Source organism: Aspergillus stella-maris (assembly GCF_047715825.1).
Source record: "Aspergillus stella-maris strain CBS 113639 unplaced genomic scaffold BDV14scaffold_17, whole genome shotgun sequence".
NCBI classification, from domain to species: Eukaryota; Fungi; Ascomycota; class Eurotiomycetes; order Eurotiales; family Aspergillaceae; genus Aspergillus; species Aspergillus stella-maris.
The window spans coordinates 265,342-284,467 of NW_027396811.1; the positions used below are offsets into that span (position 1 = coordinate 265,342).

Sequence of the window (19,126 nt, forward strand, 5' to 3'; positions counted from 1 at the left end):
AAAGCGGAAAGTCCAAGTAAGGATGAGTTCGACGAGAAAGAGTGTGTCTGAAACGGAAAAGACGATAGCCGTGGGAAGAGCACGGGTTGATGATTTGAGATGAGATTGAAGTCCAGAAACGCTGCGTAATATCGTGATTGCAAAATAACTTGTATAAAAAGGCGAAAAAGAACAAAAAGAGGTCTCGTTATAAATGGCCTTCGAACTCCGGGTTGAAGGTTGGGATGGTCGTGACTCAGAAGGTGGAAGCTGCTAGACGCTAAGCATGGATTGCACTCAGGTTCGAGGGTTAGCAGTCCACTTGAGCAGATGCTATGAGGTCAAACTGAGGCTCTGGACGACTGGTAAAGGGTCTTCGTCGAAGCCGTTGGGCGAGAGGAAGAACCAAATACCAGCTGCCAGCCCAGGTCACGGACAGGGTCAAATAGACAGCTCAGCAAGCTCGACTTCGTTCTGAATAATCAAGGCCCCGACACTTGTCTGCAGGTTCACGGACGTAGCTCGACCAGGGACGGGAGTTGACAACGTATCGTGGGTCCCAGAGCTCGAGCAAGGTGGTGGGCCGTTGTATGAGTCACGGAAGGCGTTCGAGGAGTCGAGGAAACAAGACGGGATTGGGCGGCAAGAGGTAGGGAGGTAGGTGGAATTAGACCAGCAGTACACACGATATATAGGACAGAGTCAAATCTGAACTAGATGTCGGCGTTGAGAGGATACTGTTGTTCTGCGGCGTGATGATAAGGCGCGATCGAGGATGCGGGAGTGATCGGGAAGTACGGAGTAATGGAGTAGAGCGAGGAGTGGATGAGGAAGGAGCAAGGCAAGAGTGAGGATGGAAGAAGTCGGTGAGGATAGATGGGATGGAAGAGAGGATGGAAGAGATGGAAAGCTGAGGTAGGAGAGGACTGGGAAGAGGACTGAGGTGCAGGGGGAGGAAAGAGCGAGCGGATAGGTGGACGGATAACGGATGGATAAGGACTCAGGGAGACTCAGGCTTGTTGTAGTGTCTGGGGGACTGATAGGCTGACGAGCTGCTGAGAGCCTGAGGGGGCGAAAGAACCACCTGGAAGCGTGGTAGGTATTGGGTTTACGTGGAACCGCCCTTTGAGCACGCCTTTGAGCGTTCCAGAGTCTGTTCCTAGTGTACCATCCGGTAATAATACACTACGCAGCTGACCCCACCCACGAGGCACCAATTCGCTGGCGTTGACTAACTTGGCTGCTTCCGGGCAACGGGGTTCTCCTGAGCATTATGGAACTCGGCGGAATTGCACCATCGTCATCACTACTCTGACTGTTCCAGCCACGGTTGCTGTGCCCATGGTTGTTGACGTTGGCCGACTACGGTTCAGGAGAGAGAATGCATTTGTTGTTGATTACCTGCCATTACCATTACCAATGCCAGCCTCGATTGCGATTGTCAAAGCGACTGCGCGCAATAATGTTTCATGACGACTAGGCTGCCCCCTGAAGAGGTGATCGTCTACCCGCCCGTTCATAAGGTTCATTAGGGAATGCGGAGAATGTCAATGACTGTCAACAATTAACGCAGTTTCAGGACCAGGTTGACACGGTGTTTGACTTTGATTGATAACTTTTATTATTATTCTATGATCCTTTAAGGAGCTGATACAGTAGCACAAAGAGCATAAAGCAGTTATCAACAGTTCTAGCAGGGGTCTTAGTCCAGCCAACGTCCCCAGGATCCGACTAACGTAAAGCTGCTGCAGGTCCAGGCAGGCTCCATCAATCAAGGCCAGACACCTCCTATCTTGCTTTTGTAGCGGTTATTCGACCCATTCTTGCTGCTCCATCTGACTGCATGATGCGTGTTAAGGACTCCACCCAGTGAAACCGGAAACTGGTCGCTGGCTCGCAGCAGGGAGCATTTCCAATCCTCGGTGCTTGAAGGAGAGAGGCCAGCAGACACTCAACGACTCAACTCACAGCCTCGGCCGACCGATGGCGGAGCAGGCGCTAAGCTGTTTTGGCTGTGCAGGGGCGACTGGCCAATCAGACTGCGATGACGCCAGCGATTGAGCGTTCTAATTGCGTCCACGTCTCGAATCGTCTGGGGTGTTCTGGGCGATCGCTCTGAGTGACTCTGGCGTTATCTCTGCTCACTCTGGCTGGACAGAGATACTGTGACACCCTCGAGCCATGGATCCCTCTATCTTCGCAATCGCCCTCAAGATTGCACTGCTTTTTTTGCCGCCGGGTTCGAGTCCTGGCAGTGCTGACTCTGATTGCGTCTACGATCTGGTCTGTGCTGCTGCACTCTGCACTCCTCGAGCGGCACGGCAGAGGCTGGGAGCTTTCTTCCCGGCCTGCATGCGCATTGCTTTCTTCCTACCCAAGACCTGGAGATGGCCAGTTGGCGGTGAGACGGACAGACACAACTTCTACTAGTGCCACCCTGACCGCTTCGTTGTGTTGCCCGTAAGGTTCATGCTTGCAGTCCAACAGGCGTGTCCCAAATCATCGCCTGCCGTCTTCCAAGAATGAACCTCTCCTTCTGGGCCTCGTGCATGGTGCAGAACTTTCACAGACTCAACTCGACTCGCCAGAATCACGGTATCCTCAAGACTGGACAACTGCCGTTCCCGTCCCGATCCGATCGTGTGATGCCAGCTGGCTTGTAGACCACACCACTATGGACTAGATTACTCTTCGTAGAACCAACCTCTTCGATGAGTGGCTACGCGCCGGTGATCTGCCCTCGATCGTCAGGACACGAGTCCTTTGATTGTTGGAACCGAGTCAGCTGGTCTACTCTGCTCGGACTTGGAGGGGAGACTCCGCAGGCGCAGTGTACAGTCCTGACTAGTAGGAGAATCGGAGAGAACTGCGCCCATCCCTTGGGGAAACCTTTCCCGCCGGATGTAAGACTGTTATTTGTTGACAGTGGCAAGTAGACTTTGAACGGATCACAGCATCGAGCGTGCTGGATTACCCCGCACGATCGTCGATGCTTGGTGTCGAGCATGGCCCAGTTCCAAATCGTGAAGAGTGAAGATATTCCCCGGATTTGGGGCCACATGATGCCTTTTCCAGCTAATTTTTGGGTCCATCACATCGCCTGGAAATCCTTCGCCCACTTAGCCTTCTGCCATCGAATTCCTGGCCTGCTGTCTCCACGGGCATTGGATGAAACTGTCAGGAATCTAGTAATTGACTCTCACAGTTCGTGGGAAACCCCTCCGTCGCATGGAATGTAGGGATGATCACCCCAACCCCGGGATATCGCTGATAAGATTGCGACTTGAAATGAATGCCGCCTCTTCCCTCTCAGGGATAGCCTCCCATGCTTTCTTATTCCCGTTTCTGGGAGGATTGTGGATTTTGTGGGGTAGAGTTGAGCAGAGGACAAGCAAGTTCCCGATAATATTGCCTGCAATGCAGTGCACTCCAGGAGAGAAAGTCCGATGATAGAAGCAAAGCGAATCTATGCGACGGAGAGTCGACTTCTTGGCATTGAGACATCTTCGGTCCGTAAAGAAGGCTCAAAGTAGGCTCAAGGCAGGAACAGGCCTTGCGCCCAATCTCGCAACCGCTGTGCTTCGCTAAAGATTCTGCAACTCTCTACCACTGAATACAATGCCTTCTTCCGTCCTGCAATTGTTTCTGGGTGGCTGAACCAAACCAAGGTCTGCGGAGGCAACATATCCGCATTCTCTGTTTACTCGATCATGGTCCTCAATTCGCCACCATATTTTGCTCCTCAGGCAACGAGCTGCCTCTTCCCCTCCATACGTGTCTTAATGACTTGTCATATACGCATACTTCGGAATCCGAAAACAATGCTTGTCGTCAAGTCAACAGCAAGGGTCTTATCATTATCAGATGAGTCGCATTGATAACACAAACACCAACATAGCCACTTGGACCCTCCCGCTCGGCTGAGATCACCATGATCGCATTCTATCCCAATCAACTCCAAACCCTCATGTTAACATCCCAATGCGGAAATCCTCATCGGGGCAACCGAACGCGGTGCTCATAGTAACTACTCTGTACAGATGTTACATGATTGACGTCTTTCCCCTCATCAGGCTCCTCGCCATACTTACTCTGTATTATCGTCTGCAATCCAAAACAAACACCCACCCGATATGAGAAACAACATGACAGCAAAGCACACGACACCACTGACAGTCCCAGCCTTCTGACAGTCTCCAACCCCGCCCCTGTCGTCGTCAGCATCACACCATCTCGAGGATCCCTACCTGACCTTCCTACTCTGGTAGGTTGTCATGCACGATGATAACACCTAGACTACTTCGGGTTCTGCAGATTCTATCTCGGTTAGTCTGAGTCGGTCGTTCATTCTACCGTTTCAATATGGCTGGTGCTCTGTTGGAGACAGCTCTGCGGCAGTGCTAGTATACTGTATATGAATGAATAGTGGTATAGCAACAAGTGGGCTACTATGCAGATGCGCGAGACGAGGTACCCGTCCCGTCCTCTGTACAGAGTACCTACCTTACTATTCCTACAGCACGTACACCCCATAGTCCGCCATCATCCATGACCGTGAGGTCCTCGGCCAGAAGCGGGAGCAGTCCCCTTCTGATATCACTTCGTACCTCCCCCACCCACACTATTACTCTGTATTTCCTCATGCTCTGTAGTGTTACTACCGAAAACATCACTACTGCACCAATCAGCCCATAATAACTGTAGCGCGTACTGCGCATGTAGTACTGTATGTACAGCAGCGGAAGCGGGACTGCCAATCCCGAAGCATGCAACATATGACGTTTCAGCTATGCGCGTTTCCTCAACGGCCATACTGTAGGCGCTGACACTCATTGCTTCAAACAATTGCGTACGGTATCAGTTCTCAGCTCAAGGTCATTATATTAAGGTAAATCAACATATCTACAACCATCCATGGATCCAACAAACCTACCCAACCAAACAAAGCGCGAATTGAGTTCACTCCGTTGCCATTTACCCCGTCAAACTACGAGACGTACAGAGTAAAGTATGTACCTAGGGAATGTAGTACAATCTCAATTCCACAAGTTTCCATCACCTTCTACGGAACGCTACTGGTGTGTAGGACAAGACATAGGAATGCTTGGCTTATAGGTACATTGCATTGAGCTCTGGGATTGGTGCGTGGGTGAGTGGGTGGCTGGTGAATTAACTAAGGTAGGGATGTGGTGCTGGTGTGGAGGGTATATGTGACGTTATATATTGGTTTGTTTGGGGAGAGGGTTTGGTCTGGGTGTCTTGACGAAGCTGACGCGGTTGAGGCCGTTTTCGTTGTAGGTGATAGGTGGTAGGTGGTAGGGTGGTTTGGAGAGAAGAGGAGGGTAGATATGCGGCGCCTAGAGAGCCCATTCGTCTAGATTGTCCGATGCAGTGACGAAGGGTTTGTCGATTTGTTTGATCGCGTGGTCGCCGCAGAGGATACTAGAGAGTAGAATGTGTTAGCCCTAACAATCTTGAACAGTCAGATAGCAAGAGTGGTAACTCACCAAGCTTCAGCAATTAGCCCATCCAACTCCCTAACAATCTCCTCCCGACGCGACGCAATTATCGTGCCCTCATTAAGCTGCGACTGTAAATCCCTTATATACTTCTTCTTCCCGCCAGCGCCCTCAAGCACTTCCCTTCCCAGACAATCGCTATGGAACGCATGCTGGCAGGGAAACACAAAGAACTGACGACTGAGCACAGGGAGCGCACAAATCCAGCACTTCTCGCCGGGCTCAACGATAGCATACCGCGTATCAAGCGCCGCAATTTCTGATCTGATCTGCCGCGCTGTTTGCGCGGAGTTGTCCATCTCCTGGCGAAGGGCGTCGATGTGTCGGGAATAGTCTTCAAGCGCGGTGCAAATCTCGTCTTTAAAGTCGTCGATTACCACGAAGTCGGGAAAGAAGGGGATGAGGTCTTCTATTCGGAGGAGTTCGCAGCGGCGGAGGAATTCGATTGCATCTTTGATGCCTGTGCCCGGTTGACGGATACGCTTCTCGGCAACGAGGAGCCAGAGCTTCTTGCGGAGTTTGTTGTTGCCTTCTGGCCGGTCGGCGATTATTGCTGCCATTTCGATGTCTTCGTGTTGGAGGGCTAGCTCGACGGCTTGTAGGTATTGCCCCATGGCGCTGTATATGTGAATACAGGATTGAACACGCTGGTGCTGGATGCATAGACGGAGTGCAAAGTCAGCATCGTAAGGAGGTGGGGATGATGGCTGCGACTGAAGGTAGGTGAGGAGCCCTGCTTCAGAGGACGAGCGGCTGGAAGCGTGTATTGAAATGAGTGTATTGTGCACTGCAGCCGTTGGCCTTGAGTGGTTGACAATAATAAAGTTGAGGTATCGCACCGCTTGGTTCTGATGCAGCGGCACGCTCACGGTATTGTTGTAGTTCAGCAAGGCAGGTATGAGCTTCTCAGGCTCAAGATTGGTTTGTCGCATTAGAATTTCCACCAGTCCTGTTGCCGCGTAGGTCATCAATACGCTGCTATGCTTGTAAAACACCTCAGGATCGCTCTGCTTCTGAAGAACATTGAGTGCTTCGGACCAGTTTTCTCGTTGAATCCAGTACGACAGGACATAGTTATGGTCGCTGATTAATGTCGCAAAGAATAGCAGCTCCTTCTCACGTCCGTGACTGCTGATAATATCGTAGACTGTCTTTTGATCCAGATCCGACTTGTACTTTGTCGCAAACTCTTGAAATTCGTTTCGTACTGTCCTCAGCTCGTTCTGGATCTCTTCCGTACTGTCCGCTTCGGCAAGTTCTGCATTGGTGCTGATGTTGTCGTCAAGTGTGTTCAACTTGGTCATGAACACTTCTATAAGCCAACTTGCAACCATCGTCCTTTGCATCGACGAGGACTTCTTGTATACAGAGAGCTGGGAAAGCAAGTACTTTCGTAAAGCATCGTGCTGCCCACGCTTAATGAGCGTCAGGCAGACATCTTCGAAAGCTTTACTACTCTTACCCCAGACACTGGCGGCTTCTTCGTAGCGTCCTTTGCTCGCAAGAAAGTCGCCCGATGCAGTCGCAACGGCATCTTTCTGGGAGCACGTGTGTGCATATTGGAGTGCTTGGTCAAACTTTTGTTTCTGCAGGAAGATTTTCCAAACATCTCTGTCCTCGTCCTCGACGCAGATCTCGTAGATTTCTTGACCGGTGAAAAGCCAGTATGTCCCCTTCATGGCATCTGTCACCAGCCCCAGGGCAGCCTGACCTGGCTCCAGGACCTCTTGGTCGAAAACAATCTCGTCATTCATGCGATTTACTGCCACGACCCTGCCTTCAACAAGAACTAGGACGTGCCATTCCGATAATATCATCGCGGTTATCGGGTTCTGAATCAACTTCTTCCCTCCCCGCGCGGACTCGGTTGCAGGGAAGATAGATCGTGGTAGCATTGTCGATCTCTCAAATGGGTTGTTTAGCTTCTCCGATGAGTATGGAAGTAGGCCATGATACACGCCCTCGGAGCTCAACCACGCAAACTCCTTCTCTGGCTGACCATCAACATTGTGCCCGTGTGGTCCTGAGGGCGAGATTGCCAAACTCGAGGGTGCAGAACCAGATGGTCGTGCAATCTCATGAACGACAGGCGTTTCACGTCCCAGGAGATCAGCGTATATAGAGCCACCGCCCTCTCTACCAGACCTCCCAGTGCGTCCCACGAAGCTCGACAGCCTGCCATGCGTAGCTATCAATACCCGCCTCTGCTCAGGCTTCGTAGGTAGTGTCTCCGCCCAGATCCCCGTCACCGCGGACCCATCCTGTGTTCTGTATATCGACGTAGCGTAACGTTCTTCCCGGCGGTAGAATTCGGTCGATGGTTCGATGTATGTTTCCCAGACTTGTCCGTCGGTTGTACCAAATAGAATCTCTCGGGTGGACGCCGTTGGCAGTAAGGGGCTCCATGCGACACTCTCTATCAGAAGCCCCTTTAGTCGCGACAAGGGCTTCGGCTGCTTTGACTGGGTATGGAGGTAGTAGTTCTCGCCGAGGGTCGTAGTAATAATCAAGTGGGAAGCGGAGGGGTCCAGGAACATTCGGCGTATCACGCCAATCTCAGACGACTTCTTCGGAAGGTCCACATCTAGATAAGTCACTATCAGCTTTGAAATCCCTCGACGCCAGGTCGGTCCTCGGGGTCGGAGAGGGGCCATACCGTCAATATGCTCTGGGTTGTTTAGGTCAATCCGCAGGATGCGTCCAGTCGACAGCGCAAGAATCAAAACGTTATCGGCTACCTGCGCGGCCACAAAATCGGCAGCAAGGGGAAACTGGAGCTGGACATGCTTGATGTCGAACATAGGCAGCGAGTCCGGTGGCTCGATCAGGTTGCTGTGAGCGGCATACCCGCTGGATATCTCCAGCGCCATGGTGCACCAGTCGTACTCGAGGGTCCTAGATCATTCCGTGCAAAGTCAAGTCAAGTATAGGCGTGGACAGCCGCGGTGTGCGAAGCTAGGCTGCGATGATGTCGATAGACCGATAGGTGCGTGCGTCTACGATGAAGCTCCGCCTACGGAGAACGCCATTGGTTGCCTGAGTTAGCTGTTGTGGCCTGAGGCTAGTTGCTGTCTCACGTGCTCGGTGCATTTGCCTTGCAATTTACTGCACAAGTTCATATAACAGACTTTTTCTAGGCTCTTCAACAATTAGGCCGGCTGGCCCAATGGCAAGGCGCTTGACTACGAATCAAGAGATTGCAGGTTCGACCCCTGCGTCGGTCAACATTTCTTTTTGCTTTTCGTGTTTTTTTACCCATGGTTGGTTGCGCTGGATCTGTGGAGAAAGTCGTGGTGGACCGCGACTCCGCGAGCCGTCTTGCTATATGATCACGTGTTTTTCACAGTGCCCTACAACTCTACAAGACTAGGTACAATCAATTGACCTTGAAGTGACAAGAAGCAATTGCTCTTATTACGGCTGAAATTGTAGATTCTCTGGAGGGTGTCTTGATTTTTGACGATCTGGGAACCACTACGGACTTTCTGAGACATTCAATCGTTGCTCAGGTTACGTTACGTCCATATTCTATAGGTGTGAACTAATATATATCTGAACTCGAAATGTAATCGCTTTGCAGCAGTTTAATTTAGTCTATTTCCATTGCAACCATAAACATTACACCCATGGGATATAAGCAGAGAAGGTCAATATGCACACGTCAATGATACAAGAAAACTCGAAGAATACCATGCGCCCTATAATGCTCACATGACAACACACTCGCGCTCGAGCTTGCGCCCTCTCCTTTCCTTCGACTTATCCTTGCTTCTTTCCTTCTGCTTATCAGAGAATCTTGAGCGCCGTGGGCTCTTCTCCCTGATCTCCTCAGTCCCGGCGGTCTCAATAGTGAGCCCCGGAGCACCATCCTTGGCCACATCGTCATCATCATCTTCGATAGCAGAGGTGTCGCTGTTGAACCTGTCCTTGCTGAGGCGGCCTGCGAAGCGTGAGAATGTGGCGCTGATTCTGTTTTCGCTCACTTGACTTCCGGCACGGCTCCCTGGATTTGACCTTGTGACCCTGGACCCACGCCTAGAATATGAAAACGAGCCCCCGTTGTCATCATCGTCTCTTGGAGCAAGCCTTGGAGATGTTGAAGGTACAGAGCGCAACCCGTACTCCACGTAGTTACCTCGACTATCTGTGAAGTCTCCAGAAGCTCTATTCGCGGTATTGGGCGCATCTGCTGGGCTTATTTCCAAGCTAGGACGGCTTGACTGGTACCCTGCACTGAGTCGGTTAGGCTGTAGACGCGGCGAGAGATCCAATGATCCAAGGTCCACAGTTTCCCCAGATGTGACAGACGAAGGTGCATAGGGGAAATTCGCAGCCGCTGCATCTTCATCAATCGGCAAGATTTGATAGAAGAGCAGATACGGGGATTCCGTCTTGAGAGCTTGCTCGATGTCCACTAGCGTCACTCTTTCCGCAGCCAGATCGTCAAACCGCATCCAGTATCTTGGGGCATCCGAGTTGGAATGTTCTGAGCCATGAGAACTGGATGGCGGTGCTCCGGCACTGGTCCCTCTAACAATTGATATGTAGTGCCCGGAGTCAACGGAGTTGCCACGATGGCAGACCAGAGCCTGCAGGGACAGCTTGAAGTTGCCACGTATCGGGCCGTCCTCCATGTTGTCATCTTGAATAAAATGTGGCAATCCGATTTCAGTTGGGATATCGACAAGAGTGTCGAGCCTGACAGCCTTGCCGCTTGGAAGCATTGAGTACCGCTTCAGGCACAGTCCTAAGATCGGTCGCTTTGTTGAGAAATGTGCTGCGACCTGTGAATCGTTCATTGGAGAGTTGTCCGTATACCATGCTACAATGTCTGTAAATAGTGGGTTCAATCGTATTAGCGATGGGCAACTCACGGATCAAACTGAAAAACTGCCAAGCAGGCATCATAACCTCCTTTCGAATAGAGCCCTGACGCGGTCTTGTAGGCTGGCCACCATTTGAGTCGGGGATATATTTCGATTGTATGATGCTGCTGCTCCGGTACCTATTTTGATTCGACGTTGGATTGTCGGTCACCGAAGTAATCGGGGTGACCATGGGTGACATTGTTGTTGGCGACGAGGAGGTGGGTGTGCTTATCTCCACAGTTTCAACATGGGCACATGAGCCCTTCAGCAGTGTATCTGCCGACTTAACTGAATCCACGGTATTTTGGCGTTCAAGGTACCGTTTCACCTCGATTCTGTTGTTGAAATATGACTCCAAACATTCCTCCAAGGTCACTGTATTTCCCTCAGTTGGTTCTGGTATGGCGACTTCTAGGAGTCTCTCGTTGACGAATCTGTGATCGTCGTTGACATCCTCCTTTCCGGTATGATATATGTCCATCTTGAGAGTGAGAAGCGGTAGCTCCAGCACCCCCGTAATAAACGTGAAAGCCTCGGAGGCATCTTGCTGATGAAGGTTAGCGGCATCTTCCCATCCACATTCAGCCAGTGCCTCTTGTATATGTTTTGTCTTCAAGCATGAAACAGTTAGTCTTTATCTTTGGGAATGCACCAAGTGGCAGGCCATTCACTTACAATATCAGTGGTTATGAGCTTTCCCGATCGTAGCATGTTAACCCAAAGCCTCAAGAGCATCGACAATTTGCCACGAGACTCGTCGCTGAAATGCTTGTATAGTATACCTTCAAAGCAATCCAAGCGAGCGAACATGGCGAACAATAGCGCATCCAGAAAACACGTAACACCTTCGCGGTTCTCTGCGCCAAGAAGCTTCGTACTCGGGGAATAACCTTTGATTATCCCTTCAATCGAGTCCTCAACGAGCATGAGAAGCTCAAAAGCCTTTTCCACATCTCCTTGTGTATATTGTAAAGCGTAGGTGAGGTGTTCATCTTTCAGGCCGGCGATGCCTAAATTTGCAACTCGTCGTTCTAGCGTCTTGATCTGCTCATTGTCAGTGAAGGCCGCGGCAGGACGCAATCTTAGGTGAAGAGATTGGAGCAAGGCTGAATAGGAGAGCGCTCACTTTCTTCTGCTGATCACCAGCGTCACCATTTGTATTTTCCGACGTGAAGATGCCGCGCAGGTGGGGACGGGAGAGATAGGACGACTGCAGATGGGGACATCATCAGCATGGACCAAGCGCATCCCCCGTTCTGAATCCACCCAGGACTATACCTCATCTCTGCTGTTCTGCTTTGAATGTTTGCTGTGCCGATCACCACGTCTAGTCACGAATCTGCGAATACCGCTCATCTTCAAGAGGGGTTATGAGAAGGACAATGAGCGAGTTGAAGGAAACGAAATCGAGGACGGTGCGAATCGACATGGGGAGCGTTGTATATTGTCGACCTTGGACAGGCCACTAGATTCTAAATGAGTATGTCGTAAAAGTTCTCACTCAAGTATGGAGCGCATCAGGTGAGTGGCTCTTCTGATAGATTGCGCTGAGCGTTGGCAAAGAATGTCTGTATTGTGGTAGGCACCAGCTGAGCAAGCCGAATGACATCACAGTGGACGGTGTTGAAAGAGCAGGCAATTCGAGACGAGACGGGGAGAGCGCCGATGAGGTGAGAAGTGAGCACAAGCGAGGGTCTATGCTATGATGATGATAGACACAGATCGATCGATCAGTGCCCCACTGACAGGCAGGCCGTAGAAACTCAGAGACTCGCAGATTCCCTCTTTGATGGCGGGGGGCAATGCCTCTTTGGGCCACGTGCGGAGAGTGAAATGCGGGCCGCTGACTGCCTCAGGGACATGGCAGCAAGGCCACAGTACTGTTGCCTCATGTTTAAGGCCTCAAAACACCACGTGACGCCTCCGAAACGCTGCCTCTGGCCGCGAAACATTTTTTGATCTAGGCCTCGACGAGTTCGCAGCAACAACAATACCTCGTTAATCCCAATGGCTGCTACAGAGCCGTCAAGATACCTGGCAAGGTCATTGCCGCGGGCTATTGTCCCCTCTGCCCGCTCGCAGGGTCTCTGCTGGCGGCGCAATGCCTCTGATCAAGCGTCCGCCAAACCGTCCGACGCTCTCAGCCAGCTGGAGTCGGAGGGCGCCCTAAAGGGCACTGCCGACGTGACCGAAGTTGCAAAGTCATTCGATCCCATAGCGCGGGTTAGATCACGCAAAAATCAGCTCCCACGGAGTCGGTGAGTCTTCACTTGCTGGTCCTGCAGACACCACCCCCGGAGATCCAGCTGCAAAGCAACACTTTATACTAATCCACCAACTTTTAGATACCAATTCCGATCGCCCAAGTATGACCGCGGCCCATTACACCCTCACAGACCTCCTCACCCATCCGATCCCTCCTCGCGACTCTTCGTCCCAGGCCCCTTCTCCCTCCCCCGAGTCGGCCAAACCCACGAGTCAACAATCGCCTCAGACATCATGACCCTCTGCTACATCCACAACCCACCAGGCTTCAAGCCACCAACAAAGGGCCCCCGTCTCCGCGAGTGGGACGACAGCTCCCCATACCACAAGAACCGACAGCTCCGCGGCCCCCGTGGCGGTGACGTCCTCCGCCTCCTCCGCAAGCCGATTGGCTTCAACAACATCCCCAGGCTCGATCGCATCACAGTGCACAGCTACGTCCAGAATGCGGCGACAGAGAACTCTTCCTGGATGCACGTTGCTGGTCTTGCGCTGCAGTCTATCACAAATGCTAGGGTGGAGACTTCCAGGTCTAGGACCAGTGTTCCCAAATGGGGCATTGTGGCTGGTAGAGATGCTGTTGCCGCGAAGGCTGAGCTTCGTGGCGAGACGATGGAGCACTTCTTTTCAAAGCTGCTTGATATCGTTCTTCCCCGCATCAAGGATTGGCAGGGTATAAAGGGGTCCAGTGGTGATAGCAGTGGTAACATCACTTTCGGTATGGACCCTGAGCAGGTCGCTCTGTTCCCTGAGATCGAGATCAACTACGACATGTATGACTTCCCCTTTCAACTCCCCTCGCTATCAAAACAGACAATCTAATCACCTACAAACAGGTACCCACCCAAGATGATCCCCGGATGCCACATCACCTTCCACACAACCGCCGCCACCGACAAGGACGCCCGCCTGCTCTTGAGCGCCCTGGGCGTTCCCTTCCACGGCAAGCTCATCGACTAGATTCTCGAATAAGTGCATTTAGTGCATTTGTTTGACTATCCATATACCAGCCGTCTTCTGCTTGAGGACAAGACATGTATATTACTCTGATGTTTTAGTACTTATATTATCATAAAGGGCTTGTTTTCTTCGTTAGTTCTGGATGAATTTTGGATTGTGCGCATGTATAGGCTAGAATAGTACATTCAAGCGATTACATCAGAGTCCCGGTAAACTAAATTACCATACTGTAAAGCCATTCGATCTGACACAAACACAATAAATCCATTGCAAACCCGCGACTCGCAGGGTTAGGGAATATGGACAGAAAAGAAGTTCTAGATCATAACGCCATCGCAACCCAAATTGCGTAGAGTGAAAGAAAATAGATAAATAAAACAATAAATGCAGCTCCCAGGTGGTATGGTAATTAATGCTACTCCGATTCTCCCAAACTCATTGCTTAAAAAGACGAGAAATATCCTTATTCATCCAAGTCATGCTCCGTAAAGAAATTCAGATTCAGGCGGCCAGTGACGTCGCGAGGAAAGTGCACTTCAGCAGCTCATCGGCATCAGGTCGCTTCTCGTGATCAAGCTGGAAGGTCATGTCCAAGAAAGCAACGGCGTCTTTGCTAGCATGTTCGGGCGCGGGCGGGCGAGCCTTGTTGCTGCCGATGGCAAAGATGGCCTGGAGCTGGCTGCAGTCTGGGAAGGGGTGCGAGCCGATGAACATCTCGATGACGAGGCAGCCCAAACTCCAGATGTCCGCTTTCTTGGTGTGAGCTGTTTGCCGGACGACTTCGGGTGCCATCCAATAGACGCTACCCTGGAGCGAAGGGCGGTGGATATGGCCGCCGCCGCTGCTTGCGCGGGATCCGAGAACAGTAGATGCTTCGACTCGTTTGGAGATACCGAAATCGGAGATCTTGATTCCACCTTTATTGTCGACGAGGACGTTTGCGCCTTTGATGTCGCGGTGGATGATGTCCTTGCTGTGGAGGTATGATAGACCGGCCAGGATCTGTCGTACAAAGTTCTTGATCAAGGGTTCTTGGAATGTGTTGTACTGCTTGAGCATGGTGGCAATGGAACCTCCAGGAACGTACTCCAAGAAAATGTTCAAGTACTGGTCATCGGCGGTGGTTCCAAGATATTGCACAATGTTCGGATGGTGAAGACCTTGCAAAAGATCAATCTCATGCTTAAGCGCGTCGACCATGCTGTTCTTTCGTTTGTCGAATTCAGTGCCTTTTGTTGCCGATGGGATTTCGACTTGTTTGACAGCCATAAGTTCACCGGTTATCGAATGAAGGGCAAGGAAGACACTTCCAAAGGAACCTTCGCCGATCAATGAACCCTTCATCCAGTTGACAAAGTTGTTTCCGGTCAAGAATTCGGTCAGGCCATCGTCTTCCTCTTCGCCATCTTCAGCCATGAGAACACTCAGGCGTTCATTGAAAGAGCCTCCATCGGTGGCGGCAACACTTGCGTTTTCGTCAATAAGGCTGTGGCGCGAAGTGTGCGGGTCATCAGAACCACTGTCGAATGAGACATATGACTTGCGGTTCGGCTCGATGGGCGATTCTTCTTGAAGAGGGTGAAGAGAACTAGAGGCGATGGAGTCTCGATACGAGGTTGAAGGAAGGCCAGTCCTTGTCGAGACGACAGAGAGTGGCCGTGCGGCTCGAGTCGGCGGTGCGCCATTGTTGAGCCAAGTGTCAGCGATGCTGGGAATAGGGGGAGCATCCCTCAAGCTAGAAGCATAACTTGTGTTGCTAACAACGCTGAGTCGACTTGCTGCTCTGCTCAACCGTTGTGATCTGCGAACAGACATGCGCATGGTCTTCTCAATATCCTCCTTTTGATGGCTAGGGAAGTAAGACGAAATTTCGTGAATGATCATCTCGCTAGGTGGTCGAGCACCAAAGAAGGATCGCAACTTGGAAACGCGTTCATTGACCTGGGGCCGCATATCGTGCTCACTCGCGTTGTGACGGGATTGAGAGGGTGACATTGGTTGTCTGATATTGTGCCAAGATTCGCCAGTCAGTTGTTGAATCTTCATTTGATTCCGCATGTTTGAGCTGCTGAGAGCGTTCATATGCGTTGTTTGGCTCTCGTCCAGCGCGAGCTGAGCCGCACGATGAACCTCGTCAGCGTCGGGTTCTCCAGCGTGGATTTTTCGGAGAATGAGCCGGCCCCTTTCGGATCTGTGATAACCTTCGCATATTTCCATAAGCTCATGATCAGAGAGTCTTCGACAATTCGAGGAATCGGGTTCCAGGCCGTCAAGGACATAGAAACAGTAGTTCCGGTATTGGTGCTCAGGGAGTTGTAATTTCTTCAGGACACAAAGGATAATCTCATCGGGGGTTTTGCAATGCTTGATGTCCAGGACTTTGGTTTGACCGCCTGTATAGATGACTCGAATCACAGGAGAGTTGCTAAGCAAAGAGCCCATGGTCATACCATCAAGGCTTGGATTCTGCCGCAAATGTGACCCGTTTCGATCGGCTGGGGTGCTGGGGTTGCGTCCTGAGTTCGAGCCATTCGAGAAGTAGTCTTTTCGACCAGGATCCATAGGGCTGGCACCGTAGCGATAAGGCCGGAGGGGAGAGCCGGGACGGGACGAGGGTCTGTAATCATAGTCGCCTGCTCTAGATGAGCGTTTGGCGCTCGAAGGTGGTTGACGCGAGCTATACGAGCGGGCAGAGTCCAATGAGGCTGTCTGATGCGCCGCTTCTAGAGCAGCCAATTGTCTCTGTAAAGGGTAAGCTATAATCACCCCCCATATAATAAAGTCTACATACCAAATTTTTCTGTTTTTTGTTGACGACCGACTTGTTCCTGAGCTGCTTAATGGCAACGAATATCCGCACTCGATCACCAATCTTTTTGATACCCATCTCCTGCAAGATCTTCTGGTCGCACTCGATTAGATTGTTGCCGTTGAAGTTGTTTGCTATAATAAGTTAGGGACGGACTCGAATGTGACTTCCTGCATGAGTTTTGCGCCGAGCATACCTTTGAATAACGGCTCGTACTGCTGACAGTTTATGGTATGAAGCCATGAGATGACTTGCTTCTCGTCCCAAGACCTACGGTAGTCAGCCACCGAGGTCCATTCTATACCCAATATCAATTATAGAGCCAACGCACCTTACAGCATCGAGCCCATCGTCAAGCTCCGAAAAGTCGGACTTTGTTGGACTTGTGTATGATGTTCCTGATTGCGGTTCCAAAAACGTTGAGGCCTTTTGCGACACGGTATGGTATGACGCCGTCGGAGTTTGCGACGAGGGCAAGCCCAGGTTGCTCGAGTATGTCTTTGATGCTAACATTATGCAGGGTATCGTATGAATATATCGCGAAAGGCGCTTTTCCGATCACTGAAAGTTCAAAACCACGAAGCGAAAATCGTCCAGTTAATATAAAAAAAAAAAAAATTCGGCAGGCTTCGACGGTTGCTAATACATGATAAAAGGGTATCTAGAGCCGTTGGTGAATCCCGTCAGTGTTGTCGCCAGGACAAAGAGTGTTGGGCTATGCGGGTAGCCCCCACGCTCAAACAAACAACCGACTCGAAGCTAGGGGAGCGCGTACCAAATCAGAGCAGAATTAAAGTGATTTATGAACAATGAAGTCACGGCCACTCCGCGATAGTGGACGAGGCGGTGTTAGACCCCGACTCTTTGTCCAGTGGGTGTCAGGTCTGGAGTCTGGAGCAGGAACAATCTAGGCTGACGATCGTTGATCGAGCACGGCCGCCAAACAAGGCACACGGACTGAGGAGGAGAGCAGGAGAAACAAAGGGTCCAAAAGAAGGGGGCAGTAGTAAGAAGAGAAGGCAGCTGATCAACAGCTATGTATGCCTTGAAACTGACGGAGGGCGACCAAACGGGAGAAGAAGGAGAGGAGGCGAGTGGTATTTCTGGATGTCGGGCTCTGTTGGCAGTCGCTCAGTCAGTCCGTCCGATCGACTCTCCACTGGTGATGTTTCAGGTTCGGGCTAGCAGCGTCATGTGACTGTTGCAACCAGAGCGCGTTTCTTTGGTCTCGCTGCAACACAACACTCTCAACCACTGACTTCTACTGAGATAGGTCAACGGCAACATAAGAGGAACTTCGTCGGCGTTTTATGATTGTGATTCCCCGGTCAAACGCCAGTCGCATCCCGTCCAGACAGTTCAGCACGGACGGAAGGTGATTTGTCAAGGAGCGCATCCTGAAACAATAACGCTGTGGCGGCTGTCAGACTATGACCGCCTCTGCTCTGCTATTCTTGGGTCCGCCCCTGCTTGGTTCCGTGGATACTGCTTCCTGCTATACTTCCCCCTTTCCAATCAATATACTCTACACAGGTGCTATCGGTACAGGTTTCACTGCTTGCGTCAATTGTCGTGTTTGAACGAGGGCCATTCAATGATCACGAAACAGCGGATCCTCAAGGACGCGTCCACACGGTATACGTGAGACGAAACACCGAGGCTCAATTGATGATGGAGCACTTGATAGATACATACGTCTCCATTTTCAAACACGTAGTCACCATCGCAACCTCAGAGTCTGAGCACACCATCTAGATACGCGTCGCCGAGGGGTAATATTGCAGGGTGAGCTGCGGGCTGTATCAGTATCCCGCAGGCCCCATCAGCTCTTGATCGGATGGGATCACGATTCATGAGGAACCCAGATGGCGGTCCACTTGACCATCGATCTGTTGTTGATGTATGACGACAGTTCGGTTGGTTTGTTGTCTTAAGAAAAGGGGGTATCTGGATGACCTCAACTATGGTTTGAGAAACCTTCTAGAAAGTCAAACGATGACATTGTCTCCATAGACTAGTCCGTATCTGCCTATCTCGAGTAAGGGGGGATTTGGGCCTGAGCCAGAGCAAGTGAGCAGACCAAGTTTCTTCGGTGTTCCTGAATTCGCTGGTAAGTCTTGGACCCCCACAGGCCACGATTGTGAGTTGTGCGAGCGGAATCGATGCTGTTATGGGCATCGGGCGCAGGAATTATGGGGCACAATCTCATTTTATATCGGAGCACGAGTCAGCAGCTTGCCGTCAGGCTTTTCTAGGCGAGCAGCAGCAGAGTCCTGCAGAAGCCATGCAGGTGGGAGACCGCATGATTATTGTTCAGGACAGCCGAGCAGAGGTAAGGACGGCGGGATGTTGGAGAAAGATCCTTCTCCTCAAATTTAGTGATCTGGTGAGGAGAAACAAATTGTGCCCTCTATACAAGCATTCTGCCTCCATTCAAGAGTACGGCGTGCGTGTCAACATTCATTATCTTGCAGAGAATCTGATCGGGTTTACAAGGTCTCCGCACAGGTGGGGATGAGAGCGAATGCCATCATGCATGGTGCACTATATGTATCCGTAGATTTCTCCAAGAGACACTCAGGTCCCGACTCTGGTCGGTGTGCGGTAGGCTGCAGATGCCAGGCGCTCCCCGCTTATCTACTTTCCTAAGTTTTGAATGGCAGTCTGCAGCTTGTATGGAAGAGCATCACCATCCAATGGCATGTCTATAGTTGTTCATCGGGTCT

At 51.2% G+C, this 19,126-nt stretch overlaps 6 protein-coding genes and 1 non-coding gene across 7 annotated transcripts; 2 read left to right on the top strand and 5 right to left on the bottom strand.

The window, feature by feature from the left end:
* Nucleotides 1-3,914: 3,914 nt before the first annotated feature.
* Nucleotides 3,915-4,340, bottom strand: BDV14DRAFT_35308 (uncharacterized protein). The gene has a single exon (XM_073776616.1). It carries the CDS (start codon nt 4,201-4,203, stop codon nt 3,973-3,975), a length of 231 nt encoding a protein of 76 aa, XP_073629775.1. The 5' UTR covers nt 4,204-4,340; the 3' UTR covers nt 3,915-3,972.
* BDV14DRAFT_170675 (uncharacterized protein) lies at nt 4,071-4,619 on the bottom strand (the record flags this gene model as incomplete). The annotated part of the gene is made up of 1 exon (XM_073768247.1): nt 4,071-4,619. A coding segment is annotated over exon 1 (184 nt), but the record flags the coding sequence as incomplete, so codon positions are not given.
* Nucleotides 4,620-5,007: 388 nt separating this feature from the next.
* On the bottom strand, nt 5,008-8,472 carry BDV14DRAFT_170676 (vacuolar protein sorting protein DigA). The gene is made up of 3 exons (XM_073768248.1): nt 8,155-8,472; nt 5,487-8,082; nt 5,008-5,421 (listed from the first exon to the last, which is right to left on the bottom strand). The coding sequence occupies exons 1-3, from the start codon at nt 8,366-8,368 to the stop codon at nt 5,337-5,339; spliced, it is 2,895 nt and encodes a 964-aa protein (XP_073629777.1). The 5' UTR covers nt 8,369-8,472; the 3' UTR covers nt 5,008-5,336.
* A 178-nt stretch (nt 8,473-8,650) lies between these two features.
* Nucleotides 8,651-8,722, top strand: BDV14DRAFT_t58. Its single transcript has one exon. It is a non-coding gene; the product is annotated as a tRNA-Arg (tRNA).
* Nucleotides 8,723-9,070: 348 nt separating this feature from the next.
* On the bottom strand, nt 9,071-12,153 carry BDV14DRAFT_170678 (ubiquitin C-terminal hydrolase family protein). Its single transcript, XM_073768249.1, has 5 exons — nt 11,645-12,153; nt 11,493-11,576; nt 11,042-11,410; nt 10,373-10,976; nt 9,071-10,320 (listed from the first exon to the last, which is right to left on the bottom strand). Exons 1-5 carry the CDS (start codon nt 11,720-11,722, stop codon nt 9,206-9,208), a joined length of 2,250 nt encoding a protein of 749 aa, XP_073629778.1. The 5' UTR covers nt 11,723-12,153; the 3' UTR covers nt 9,071-9,205.
* Nucleotides 12,154-12,280: 127 nt separating this feature from the next.
* Nucleotides 12,281-13,644, top strand: BDV14DRAFT_170681 (mitochondrial 54S ribosomal protein uL5m). Its single transcript, XM_073768250.1, has 3 exons — nt 12,281-12,624; nt 12,712-13,404; nt 13,468-13,644. The coding sequence occupies exons 1-3, from the start codon at nt 12,374-12,376 to the stop codon at nt 13,589-13,591; spliced, it is 1,068 nt and encodes a 355-aa protein (XP_073629779.1). The 5' UTR covers nt 12,281-12,373; the 3' UTR covers nt 13,592-13,644.
* Nucleotides 13,645-13,662: 18 nt separating this feature from the next.
* Nucleotides 13,663-17,659, bottom strand: BDV14DRAFT_170683 (STE11 family mitogen-activated protein kinase kinase kinase). Its single transcript, XM_073768251.1, has 5 exons — nt 17,176-17,659; nt 16,732-17,061; nt 16,597-16,670; nt 16,383-16,534; nt 13,663-16,333 (listed from the first exon to the last, which is right to left on the bottom strand). Exons 2-5 carry the CDS (start codon nt 16,911-16,913, stop codon nt 14,093-14,095), a joined length of 2,649 nt encoding a protein of 882 aa, XP_073629780.1. The 5' UTR covers nt 16,914-17,061; nt 17,176-17,659; the 3' UTR covers nt 13,663-14,092.
* Nucleotides 17,660-19,126: the final 1,467 nt, after the last annotated feature.